Genomic DNA, 13,729 nt, shown 5'->3' with positions numbered 1-13,729 from the left:
AAAAAAAGGTTTTTTTTTATTGTTCAGTATTTCCTATATAACAGCTTAAATTTTTAATTGATTTATCAGATGCCATTATGTACTTGAAGCTTTTTATTGTGATTGAAAAGCTCTAATTGTGTTATTACACTATAATCACTAAATGATAACCTCTTACCCAAGTATGTTGTATCATAATTCATAAAATGATAAAAAAAATATTGGTTGTGTAGTCAGACTATATTTATGTTCCCTTTCAATTCAAATTTGACCAAATTTCATCCAGTTATTTCTGAAAAAAGTACACACAAAGTCATCTTTTACCCCGATAGCGAATGTCTTAGAGGTTTTAAGTTAAATCATTTTTTAGGAAAAAATTACGAGGTACATAAAAAGATTATAAATAGTAATCACTGTTTTTGCAGATCGAAAAAGAGTCACTGACAGTTTAACTTTTGTAACAAATAATCAACGATAATAACAATCTCTTACTTGGAACTCAACATGCGCATTTTGTTTATAACTGAGTACAAGAAAATCAAAGTGTTGCATTTAAAATAATTTAAACTAACAAAAAATGTGAAAAGAAGTTGCAACAAATTTGAAATAATCATTGATTGTTGATGTTGATGTTGATGTTGATTTAAGGTAAACTATTTTGATATCGTTGCAATTTATCCTTGAACAAATCTCAAGAGTTCAGTACAAAAATGAACTAATAAAAAATGTATAGAACAAAATATAGGATTTTAATTTATTTTTCAAATATTATATATAAAAAAACACAGAATCAAAATATTATCAACTGGTACGAATTTTCTCATACTGTATGTCTTACGCCAATATGACGGAAGGTGATAATCATTGCAAATCAATGTACCTTAAAAAAATGAAATATTTGTGACCTAGAAAATATTTTACTTGTGGATATTTGTTTTTTATTATATTTTAAGTTTTTTCATATATTTTGATGGAGGCGCAAGATCATCCATAAAGTTTCGTTTTAGGTGAAGATTCACGAAGTATCGTGCACCTCCTTTTTAAAGTATATAAAATTAAAATAAATTAAAAATTTCAAGGTTAAAATATTTTCCATGTCACAGATATTTGAAAATGACATCTTAAGCGTCCTTTCCATGAAATTGTTTAGATACATTGATTTGCAATATTAATCTCCTTCAGCCATGGCGTGATGTCCAAGTACGTCTTTAAAAAAAAAACAAAAAAAAAGTTTCGTTTAAAATTGTTATTTAAAAAACAAGGTGTCTGTCACTGTGCTTCTTAAAAATGTCAGCCTGAAAGTGAGAAAATAGATCATTAAGGCCAGATTTCTTTTAGTTATTCATTCAAAAATAACAATTTAATGTTTAAATTTATTAGCTTTGAAAAAAATATTTTCAAATTTGCGGTTAAGCAAGTAAATCCAAATTTACTTACAAAACTGTTCTTCTCAAAATGCATCTAAAACTGAAAATATTTTTTGTTTTCTGTTTCCATAACGTATAAAACTTGTAACCTAGAAACTTTTTTTCCGTTTATTTACTTTACTATACTTTAATTTAACTTATTTTTCTTGAGAAAAACATGACGCTTAGAGAGTATTTAAATAATCTTATTTATCAATGTTTAAAAATAATTAACTAATAATAGTTAACTAAATTTTGAAACATTTAAAAACATGAGGAGTCGGAGTCGGAGTCGGAGCCAATCATTTACTCAAAGCCGGAGCCGGAGTCGTAGTCGGAGTCAGCTAATCTGAGAAAGCCGGAGTCGGAGTCGGAGTCGTTTGAAATATGACCCGACTCCGCAGCCCTGGTTTTAAAGATCTTATCTTATCGTAACACGTCTTAATGTAATTAAAAAGAGTAAATTATGTCAAAATTTTCATCAAATATTTATTGAAATTATTGAAATGTTATTCAAATAGGAGGATTAATTTATGAAAAATCCTTAAGCAACCATTTATCATTAGGATTGCACATAATTTAAAATATAAATTACACACTTTTACAAAGTTCGTGTCACCCCTTCTGAAATATATTTAAAAAATAAATAAAAAAAATCAATTTAAATACAAAATTAAAACTTTCATTATATTTGTGAAATCACGCTTGTGGAGGCACGGAAGTTGCAATGAAAGGAAGATAACTGTAGTTTTTTTAAGGTTCAATAAACCAAATTTACAGTTTTTGCTTTTTGGGTATTTTGAAACCGCCTTGAGTCAGGGGTGTTGAAAAACACCCAAAAAGCATAAACTGAAAATTTAGTTTATTGAACCTCTTCAAAAAACTCCAGATAAATAATATTTATGTTGGTATTTTTTTTTCTGATGTTAATAAAATTTATCCAATTGATTGGAGGCATTTTTGTACACAACTGTATTTTTTTTTTGTTTCTAATATAATCTAATATTTTTCTCATATTGCCCGCAAGCTCATGTGAGCTTCAAATTTGGCCCGCCATTAAAAAAAATTGGGCACCCCTGGTTTATACTATATCCTGATAATATTTCTACATTTCCAAATTGTTACGTGATTTGTTGCCATCTATAACAAAAGTGATATGCTACTATGAGTCCGGATTTCGAATCATGACGTTATTCGTATTAGTTACCTTGTGACACTCACTTATTATATCGCTGCATAAATGTAATAATTTTAAAATGTTCTCCGATTTCCTTTTCCACATGGTAATACCATGGAGATCTGGGAACACTGTTTGGTGATATCGGTATATTTTAAAAGAAAAAGAAAATAATGTGACAAAGGTAACAACTACCTACAGAGAACGGAGCAAAGTTTATTCTAATCTTTTTGCTAAAAGTTGTATAACTTTCCCATTAACCATATAAGCACATGTGTCTCCCGCTCGCAGATCCCGGCGTGTGCGTGTTTGCATGCATATGTGTGTGTGTGTGCTCTCATTTCGATGTCCTGGTAGTGCGCCACGCATATATCGTCTAATCATTATCCTAGCAAAACCATTAATCATCCGTTAATTATTGTGTTCCGTTACCGTCATCGTCGTCGTCGAGCCACGTGTGAAGGTTGGCGCTCTCGAAGCTGAGCTGGGAATCCTCTCAGGTGTGAGCTGTTCTAGCTCCTAGTCTTGCATAGATTAAGGCGAACGTGCGTTGCAGAAATTAGACGATTCTCTCCGACCGTCGTCATCGTCGTCGTCGTCGCGGCTATGCTAATGAGACCATAATGTACACCTGGTGTGCGGTGTCAATCAATATCACCTAACCTGCGGGTTGGGAGTAGATGATGATGACGTGCTTTGCAAAATAGATACCTGCCGAGGTAATCCTATCGTGTGACGATCGTTGACATGGTCTTTTCGATGGGCGCAGAAATCAGGTTGAATTTGTCTTTCGATTAGAAAGTCAAATCTGAGCGAAAATGATGTGTTATTTTGCATATTCCACTAAAATTTTTAGTAAATTAAAACAAAAGCGATGTTACAAATTTCATAAATTAAACTTTGTTTGACTGTGCAAGGTATATATATTATGCTGATCAACTGATCTTCGAATTGAAAAATAAAAAAAAATGAATAAAACTACATTGTCTATCATCGTCATTTAGAAACTTCAAGAACTAATTTCTTATGAATGCTAGGATAACCATCGCTACTTTCATAAATCATCTAAAGCACCATCAATCAAGTTAAATCACTTATGAAACTTAAAGTTCCCACTCCCAAACAGCACCCTCCGAAATCTCTCGTCAAACGTTCCCAGCTGCCACCCAGAAACGTTCAACACAATCCTGCGAGAGCTTGTAGCCACCAAATGATGTTTGAAAATTCTAAATTATTCCATCACTCATCCGCAGTCATTCCGCAAACTATAATCGATTCAACCAACTTTGTCAAGCTGCAAAGCTTCGTCTCCCGGCCACATCCGTTGAATCGTAAAAGCTCGTAAACCTCGTAAGTGAACACAGGGACTGAAGTCTTCCTGGCAAGACTGCTCCTTAGAACGACACGACGGTGGATAAGACGTCGAAAATTAACGGCATTAAAATTACAAAGTTTTGTTTGATTCGCACCTCCCTGTCGTGAGTCCTGCCTGTCCTGCCCTGCGGTGAAGGGGCGGTTTTTGAAGGATTACGGTGGGAGCGATGAGTCAGGAGCTGCCAGTAGCACCACAACTAGTCACGTTATCTGCCAGCTGCGTGTTCTTCACTAGTGGCTTTGAAAACCGTTACGTGAGGGTATTTTGCAAATTATTTATTTTTTAAAGTTTTCAACCAAAATTGCAGAAATTGAAAGCAATGAAAATTACGTTCGACAAAGTTATCAAAACCACCCAACTGACATTTGCCACCACAATGTGACAGCAGAGTGTAAGGGCGTGCGCGTGCACAAACGCCCCACTATAGCAGCATCCCCTGGGTGGTGGTGGTGGTGGATGGAAGATAAATGATTTTACAACCATGTCAGGCAATCAAGAAACAAATCAAAGCTCCCGAAGTGATAATAAATTTATAAAGAGCTGTCTCTTTGCGTTAGCGTTTTGCCACCGCGTTGGTTTGTTATCGCCCAGTGGGAGGGGAAGCTGCTGGGCGTAAAGTTACAGTTGTAGGATTAGTGTGATTACCAAATGGCAACTGGGAGCAAGAGGAGCATTTGTGTTCAGTGACTGCATGTTAAGGTTTGATTCTTGTTCAATCTTAATACAGTTGCAAGCATTAAGGTTGAGAATAAAAAAGAGAAATTAATGTAGGGTGGTGTGTGGGAAATTCAGCGAACTTTGATTTAGTTGCTGAACCAGCTGGAAGGATTCGATTGGCAACATCCATATTGAGAAGCTCGTTCCGACTTTGATCCGTCAAGGACGAATCGACGATCGAGTTTCCCCTGTTCGCTGAAAAAAAATGCCAAATAGCAAACCAGTAGAATTGAAAAATACAAAAAAAAACAAAATAGCAGACTAGCGAGAGAGCTAAAAGCAAACTAACCAACCAATAAAATAGCAAAACAGCAAAATGACCAAAAGCCAGAATTGAAGAATAAAAAAAATGTAGATAGAAATAAAAATAGCAAAATAGCATAATGCAGAAATAGAAAAATAACGAAACAGGAAGATAACATACAAGCACAATAGAAAAAAAGAGAAATTTCCCCCCTGTGTTTGCAGATTCGAAAACTTCATTAAAATTCTTATAAAATGACATGTCAAACCATCTTTTTTTTGTAATGGCCTTTTTTGTGATGAAGAATACGTATTTTCTGAGTTTGAAGTATGCCATCAAAAGAGCGTATAATGTTACATAAATTATAAATTGAGGCTGGTACAAATTTTATTTAAAGTTTTTTTTAGTATGTAACGTAAAATTGTCCGATTAAAATATTTTCAGCCATAGACTCTTAGGTCCTGACACCGTCAAAACGGCATTTAAATGTTTCATTAGACCTTTTCAAATGTAAGGCTAAATTTTTTGGCCTTTAGACCATTTTTCATAGAAAGACAGACTTATCACCTTTCATAAACGTCAAAAACAACTGGAACCGGTAAAAATAGCGTGGAGTTAGTCTTTTTGAAAAATGAGAATTTTGCTACAAATTACGAAAATTGCCATTCATGGGACAACCCTAGCACGATGTTGGTGAAATTTTCAATATGGGCATCAAACGGAATTAAATTTTGCATGCTTTTTTTTTTTTTTTTTTTTTTTTTTTTTTTTTTTTTTTTTTTTTTTTTTTTTTTTTTTTTTTTTTTTGGAAAAAAAAATTAAAGAGTTCGTTTCGCGATGCCTGTCCGTCGGGACGCATTTATTTTCGCGTTCCGTTTTCGTCGTTCGTCGTCGGTGTGTATTTCGGGTGAGTTCGTGCGTGTGTGTGTGAAGGTGCGGCTAGCTCTGGTTGTCATGATGACAGCAGAGCTGAGCCAGTTCGTTTCGAGGTGCCTGTCCGTCGGGACGCATTTTTTTTTCGCGTTCCGTTTTCGACCATCGTCGTCGGTGTGTTTTTCTCGTTAGTCATGTATCTGATACACATCACAGTCGGATTTCTTTGTTCTATGATTTGCAATTATTTCACGGGAAAATTCTTTTTAAATTGCGTCAGCAAAATATAAATTATCATTCAATTCGACCATTCGTTTCCCGCGAATCACGGCGACAAATATTGTTTCAACGCGATTGTTCAAGTCCTTCAGATAACATCATAACTCTTCAGTCATTAATTGGTCGCTCATCTTATAATAATTTAAAAGTATAAATAGTCTCAGGGCAACTCTACGTAAATATGTTACGCTGAGTTTAATATTTCACCTTTTAATCAAACATAATTTTGATTCTATCTTTCCACAGCCGGCTGTCTAAGATTGAATCATTTATGTTAAACTCAACACCAAATAACCGGGAACGGTCTCATCCGCATCATCCGATTGTTTGCCTTGAGAATACATAATACATCACCCTATTCAACAAAATTCATTGATTATTGGGCCACATCATCATCCTCTATGATGAATCCTGGCCATTACCCTTCCCTACTAACAAAATCCCAAGTAGAAGTAGTTTTCCGGCACACGCGGGGGTGTGGATATCGTATAGAACCCACCCTTGGTAGCAGCCTGTGCTAACTAACATTCCCGTCCCATCCCCTCGAGATCTACAAACTGACATGGCGGGCGCCGTTGGTGGCCAACGACTGTTTCCTATTCGCACCGGCTCTAGTTTTGAAGATCGTGATGTTTTATCTTTTCAGCGCATTCATGCATGCTGTTGATAAGGGAAACATCATTTGATCGTTGAAGCGTGTGACCAGTTGTGCTGATGGGATATTACGGTCCTGTTCAGCAACGGAGAAGGACAACCATGGGTGGTCTCTCATGCTCATGCTCATGCTCATGCTCTTTTTTTTTTTGGAAAAAAAAATTAAAATTTACCATATTTTAGAAGAGAACATTATTTTTTTAACCTGCGGTATGGATATCAAACGACACAAAATTTTGTATGATTATTCATCTTATTCGATTTTCTCTTAGAAAATATAAAAAAAAATAGCAAAATATATCAAAACGCAATCGACGACATAAACTTGGAAAAATATTTGCAACGACCTTATTACAAAATATTTTTAAAATGTAGAATGTGGGTATCAAACGAAACAAATTTTTGTATGCTTTTTTACCTTGTTAAAGTTTCTATTTTAACGGTGCACATCAATCAGAGCTTTTGCACCCAGATTTCTGTTACAGAAATTTTAGTATCTTAAAAACTACGGGAACTATCAATATAATGTTTAATTCATCCCCTAAGCTACCATTTCTATAAGAAGAATTTAAACGAAATTCGTCAATTTTTGAAAAAAAAAAAATTCATGATTTGGTCCGTAAGTTCAACAAAATTGGAATAAAAAGACAACAACATCTTTGGTTGCTGTGTACCCTAACAAAAATTTAAAATTTTTAACTAAATACAGAATTTTTATAACTTGCAATATGCAGAAAAAAACCCGAAATTTTGCATGCTTTTTCACATTATAAGATTTTTTCTTGGAAAATACAGAAAAAATATAAAATACCATATATTTTCAAAAATAATAAAATTAAAAAATCAATATGGGTATCAAACAATACTAAATTTTCTATGCTTTTTCAATATTATTATTTTTTTTTGTAAACAACCAATACTTTTGCAAACACTATATTTTTCTAAATTTGCAATATGGATATCAAACAAAGTGAAATTTTGTATGCCTTTTCACTTAATTAGAGTTTTTTTTTGCTGGAAAATAATAAATTTTTCACAAAATACCGTATTTTTGGAAAATATAGTCCAGACTCGATTATCCGAAGCTTCAATTATCCGATGTTTTGATTATTCGAAGGTTTGTATGGGACTTCGAATAATCGACTCATGAATAAAAATAAATCATGTATTTTGAGGTTCTCACTTTATACACCGCATCAAATCCGTGAAACCATTTTAGTCAAATTTGATTGGTTGATTGCCTTAAAATTTACTAAATGCATTTGTTCAATAACACCGTGATTATGGCCACCATCTTAGGTTTAAAAATTCTATATTACTTTAAAGTGACTTCGGCGTCATGCATACCTAAGCTAAACAATCAAAAATAAGACACCATAAAGAACATTTCTTGATTCGATTATCCGATTTTTTCCGAGGTCTTTGGATAATCGAGTCTAGACTGTACTCAAATTTTCAAAATATTGCTTGAAATCATAAAGGCAGGAACTCTGCCATTTACCGTTACTCGACTGTTAATTTTTTTTTGGAACATGCCATTTTAAGGGAAATTTAATGTAGGTACTTTTCGAATCTACATTGACACAGAAAAGTAATTTTTTGCAACGTCAAAAAACACGAAATTTTGAATGAATTTTTTTGTTCTGAATGAAAAAATGACCCTTCTGGGTAAATGTAGATTCGAAAATTGGAAAATTTCCCTTAAAATGGCTTGTTCCAATTTTTTTAACAGTCGAGTAACGAAAAATGGCCTTTATGATTGTAGATTCGATAAGTACATTAAATTTCTCTTAAAATTACATGTGTCAAAAAATTTAACAGTTGAGTAATCGAAAATTGCAGAGTTTTTAAAACTTTATTGATGTTGATCGATGAAAGATACGTTTTTCCGAATTCAAACATAAACACGGAGAGTAATAGTTCCCAAAATCTTGAACAAGCGTTCATGAAAATGGGAACCACGAACAAAGTGTTCAAATTTCATGGCACGTTTTTTAAAACCGAACCATGGGATTTGAACACTTTGTTCGTGGTTTTCATTTTCATGAACGCTTGTTCACGATTTTGGGAACTTTTTTTTCTCCGTGAAAGTCCCTTTGACACCAAATTTCTATCTCATCACCGTTTCAGGCTGCAAATTATTCAAAAACACCTCTTTTTTCGCGTTTTAAAAATGGAAGGGGTCGTACCGCCCCTCCGTCACGAGATATCAAAAAACGGACCTCGGATTCGTGAAAAAAAGTTACCCCTTAGGACAAAGTTTCACGCAAATCGAAGAGGGGTCAGGGCACCCGCTGTGTGAGTTGACGGAGAATTACCCATTAGCAATTTAAAAGTTTTTTTTTGTGAATTGTGATAAACAGTTTCGATTGTCAAAAAATAGTTTGTGCACACAAATTGATGAAACGATTTTGTATACAACCCATATTCAAATCTCAACAGCAGCTGCCATGTTTCCAACTCAACAAAGCTGATTTATAACATTTCATGCAAACCAGCAAAGATGCCTATTCCAATAAAAAAAGACACAACAACCATGATTGCGACACTGCTTTTTTACGAAGCCTCCGACCTCTCGATACATTTTAATCCGAACACGTGTTGTTTACCACAAAATAATACACTTTTTTTCTCCACTCCACGCCGGCTGCCTGGCTTCCATCTGTTTCTAAACCCCACTCCGGTACCAAACAACGTGAATAAAACGCAGCTTGTTTTTATCGACTCGAGTCACACAGCAGCAGGTTGACAAAAGGTAATCATCAGGCAAAAAGCATGTTCCGGTGGGGAAAAACAAACACTGAGCCTTAACCTGGGCCAGCCACAGCTGCAGCAGAAAAGAAGTTAGGACGAGTCACAGGAAAAAATAAGGTTGTCTTTTATACTATTGAAATAAGACTGTTTTATTACATCTTATTTCATGTGAGTTTAAATTTTTCGTATTTGACCTTAAGATATGAATATAACTTATTTATTTTATTTCTGTGAATGTTACCGGGAACAACATACCGGCGTAAATATCAATCTTAATATTTATTTTTAAAACACACCGCGCCACAGTTGCACGGTGTTTCACCGCCAGGACCCTCTCGCGTTCCTCGGGAAGCGTATTCATATTTCATTTTGGCACAGTGAATTCTGCTCAAACAACCGCATAGCACGAAGTTGATTAAAATCAGTCCAGCCCATCCAACCGTTCGTTAAATTTGAGGTGGTGGTGGAGAGAGGGACGGTTCTGGTTGGTTGTCACCGACGCCATCGCAAGGGGGGGGGGGGGACGGAACCAGATTTTGAAACGAAAAACCACGCCATTACCGTCAATTTTGGATGATGAGTTACAACGTGGTGGGGAGCGTTTTTTTTTTTTTCGAAGATACTCTTGCTGAAGCTTTTGGGAAACTAAAACTTTTGTAGAAAAAAAAAGTGTGGCATGGGGAGGAGAAGGCGGGAAAATGGAGACACACAGAAAGTGACAAAGAATATGATTATGACTATCGTAAAGTGTGCTAAAAAATGTGGCAATATTCTGTGGCGGCTGCCGAAAGAGTTTTCCGCTTTTTGGCATTATGTATTTGATGTCATGCTTTGATTTGGAAATCACGACTGAAAAAATGGATGACAAAACTTGTGGAATTCTGGAGTTTTGTAAAAGCACTAGTCAAACTAACAAAAATGGCAGAGGAATTAATAAAAACCTTGTTTTTTTTTTTTTTTTTTTGAATGAAAGGGGTCGAAAAAAGAACCTTGCTAATCAAAGAGGGTTAAGGACAACTCTTTCCGATTTCATGTGATTTGACGTTGAGTTAGCTAATTAGAAATTGTTATTATGAGTTGTAGATATTAAACTTAATAATAAAAAAATATTTAGATACTTTTGAAAGTTTATTGAATTTGGATTACATTTATTTTCCTACACGATATTTTAATTCAACCTAGTGCTTTCCCTTCTTGTGACCCCACTTCTTGTGATGCTCCTTGCCACCCTTCTTGCCAAAGTCCTCCTTGTGGTTCCAGTGCTCATCGTGGCCATGCTCGCTCTTGTGACCCACGTGATCGTGATGGTGCGATCCCTTCTTCTTCTTGCCCTTCTTGCCATAGTGATCGTGGTGATGGCCGGACTTTTTGTGACCCTTCTTCTCCTGGCCACCCTTCTTGTATCCATGCTCCTCCTTAAAACCTCCCGACTTTTCGTCAAACGCTTCGTCATGATCTTCGTCGAAGAACTTTTTCTCCTTCTTGAACTCGTCCAGCTTGTGAATTTCGTGATGCCCTTTGGTCGAGTGTCCCTTCTTGAAACTGCCACTTTCCTCAAATTTGTGGCCTTTCTCGCCCTTTTCTCCCTTTTTCATCTCCTTGTGGTAGCCACCCTCGTCATGGTGCTTCTTCTTGTGGCCACCCTCGTCGTAATACTCCTTTTTGTGACCCTCCTTGTCGTGGTGACCCTTCTTGCCCTCCTCGTGCTCCTCGTCGTGCTTGTAGCTGTTGGTGATAAAGAATAAAGGATTAAATTAAAATCTTTTTTCTAGCGAAAAATCATCCAAACCCGTACCCCTTGTCCCCCTTCTCCCCGTGCGAAGAGTGCTCCTCGGAGTGATGATCCTTGCCGCCGCCATGCTTCCACTCCTCGTCCTTGCCGTTGGGCCTTGCCTGGACTGCCACCAGGCAGCAGGCAACTGCCACCAACACCAGAACTCTACCAGCCACCATCGCTTGACTCTGCACCGACTGCACTAAACCAATCAGCTTCAATCACTATTTATATTCAGGGGTCCCACCTCCCCACTGCTTCTTCTGCGACTGGGCGTATCATACGGGAGCGAGACCCTACGCGTTGAAAATTGACTCAAACCGCGAACAATTTCCAACGTCTCGTTTGGCTTGACACTTTAGCAGACAGCTTTTCATGGTGGCACGTTTTCACGGTGAAATTTGACGAAAGTGTTTTGCTTCGCTGGTTTCTGTCTCAAGGTGAGAGTTTGAGATATTGAGACTTCTATTATGAAATAAATCATCTATCAAATGTTATTAAAATTATTGATCCATTAACATATAAAATAATAAAAATATGAATGCGTTCTGATAAGATGACCCACTTCTTTCCTTTTCCAATCCGGATAACCCATGGTGCTACCCTTTGAAATCAAAGATTAACCGATCACTAGGCCAAATTTCAATTTAGAGTACATAATTAACATGGAATTGGAACACGCTCATGAAACACTCTATTTAAAAAAAAAAAACAATTTTTAATTTTTCATGTAAAAACAAAACACAATTTGCACAAAATCATCACATCACATAAAAAAATAAAAAAGCCCAAACATGCTAAATATGATTATCAATGCAGAAAATGCATTATGGATTGTTTTCAGTTGATTAGACTTCTATTTTCATGGAAATTTTGAAGTTTTTTGGAAAAATATTATTTTTTTCCCCCTGATTTTTCAGACCAATTTTGAAGGGGGGCGACATAAACTTCGAAAAATATTTGCAACGGCCTAACTTTTCAGCAAAAAATCCTAAAAAGAAAGTGTCTTCGGGAAAGTTGTTCAAAATTTTTTGGAGATTATACATCTGAGAATTGATAAAGATTGGACGACTATTGCGCCCACTACAGATAAAAAACTGGAACAGTTGCTTTTCTCCATACAATTTGACGGATTTGAACCACCTTATTATGCAAATAGTGTCAATAATAATTATGAGCATTTCTCTCCCTGGGCCTTGTAAAGTCAAACGGCATGATTTGATCCTAGTGCATTAGTTAAAATTTGGGTATACATTTTTTTTATAAGCACTATGGACACCACTTCATGATACGAGAACTCGCTTTGCCGCAGCCCCAGGGCTTAAGCGTTGACCGATAAGCTGTCTTCGTGAACTAGGTAGTTCTCCGATAGTGAAAATATCACAATTGCACAAGACACCGCTGCTTCTGTGACTTTTTCACTATCACAATGTGGGATTTAGGTTGGGACTGTAGGATAGTACAATTGATTTGTTGCTTAGCATTAGCATTCAAAACAAATCTGTATCCTTTCCAAATCTTTTTGATGTTAAAGTTAGTTGCAATTTTTAAGTAAGAGTAATGCTGTCAATAAACTTTGATTGATATAGAATACTAGGCATTTTTTTATGTCAAATTGTCCATAGAGTCTCGATCAATCAATAATGTAATGATATCGGACAAAATTCGTTGATCTGTTGAACTAACGGTTGTCGGATTATGGTTGTATCGACCATTGTTGCGAATCGAGGAACTACGGATCTTTTGACGTAAATGGTCATTTCTTTTTATAATCGCGATTCTATCCTATTTGTGTATCAGTTCATAATTTTTTATTGTTTTTGATGGAAATAGTACTACAACATTTAAAGGAAAGTTTAGTTTTGAACATTAATATTACAGGATTTTAGATTAAAGTTTAGATTTTCAATCCAAAGTAGTTAGCAAATGAATATTTGGACTTAAATAAATAATTGAATAAGTTGGACTTATAAATAACACACCACTGTACATTTATTCTAGAATCAGATCCATACAGCGTCAGTGTTTATTTGGTCGAAGTGTACTAATTCATTTTCAGATCTGATTCTAGTTGTAATGTACGACAAGACTACTGACGGACGTGACAGGACGAGGGCCCAGTTTAGAAATTTCGACATCAACGATGTGCGGCTGGATCACCCCTCCCAAAGAAAAAATAATAATAATAATAATTATGAGCATTTCTCTATCAAAACCGAAAATTAATTTTATTAATAATTTTTGATTTTGCTCACACTTTGTGACGGGTTTCCGAGTGACCAAAGAAGCCATTTTGTGTCATTGGTATGGGTGAACCAATGACACAAAATGGCTCCATACAATTTTGGCAGCTGTCCATACAAAAATGGTACGTATTTAGAAAATCTGTAACTTTTGAAGGAATTTTCTGATCCATTTGGCAAGGTTGTAGGTATTGTTGAGAGCTATTCAGAAAAACTTTGATATACGGAAAAAAATTGCCGATTATATTTAATCA

At 35.5% G+C, this 13,729-nt stretch overlaps 1 protein-coding gene across 1 annotated transcript; it reads right to left on the bottom strand.

Annotated features, from left to right (window-relative positions):
* Positions 1-10,516: 10,516 nt before the first annotated feature.
* Positions 10,517-11,411, bottom strand: LOC120415721 (probable zinc transporter protein DDB_G0282067). Its single transcript, XM_039577317.1, has 2 exons — positions 11,254-11,411; positions 10,517-11,183 (listed from the first exon to the last, which is right to left on the bottom strand). Exons 1-2 carry the CDS (start codon positions 11,409-11,411, stop codon positions 10,637-10,639), a joined length of 705 nt encoding a protein of 234 aa, XP_039433251.1. The 3' UTR covers positions 10,517-10,636.
* Between the last annotated feature and the right edge of the window lie 2,318 nt (positions 11,412-13,729).

Source organism: Culex pipiens, chromosome 2 (genome assembly GCF_016801865.2).
Source record: "Culex pipiens pallens isolate TS chromosome 2, TS_CPP_V2, whole genome shotgun sequence".
Classification (NCBI taxonomy): Eukaryota; Metazoa; Arthropoda; class Insecta; order Diptera; family Culicidae; genus Culex; species Culex pipiens.
Note: the sequence above shows the minus strand (reverse complement) of the source record. Positions and strands in the feature narration are given on the sequence as shown.

What these genes read in the sequence shown, in the direction of transcription:
- LOC120415721 (XM_039577317.1), bottom strand. Translation starts at nt 11,411, where the DNA reads ATGGTGGCTGGTAGAGTTCTGGTGTTGGTGGCAGTTGCCTGCTGCCTG. An exon ending in GGGGAGAAGGGGGACAAGGG is followed by an intron (nt 11,184 to 11,253) that starts GTACGGGTTTGG and finishes TATCACCAACAG; the next exon opens with CTACAAGCACGACGAGGAGC.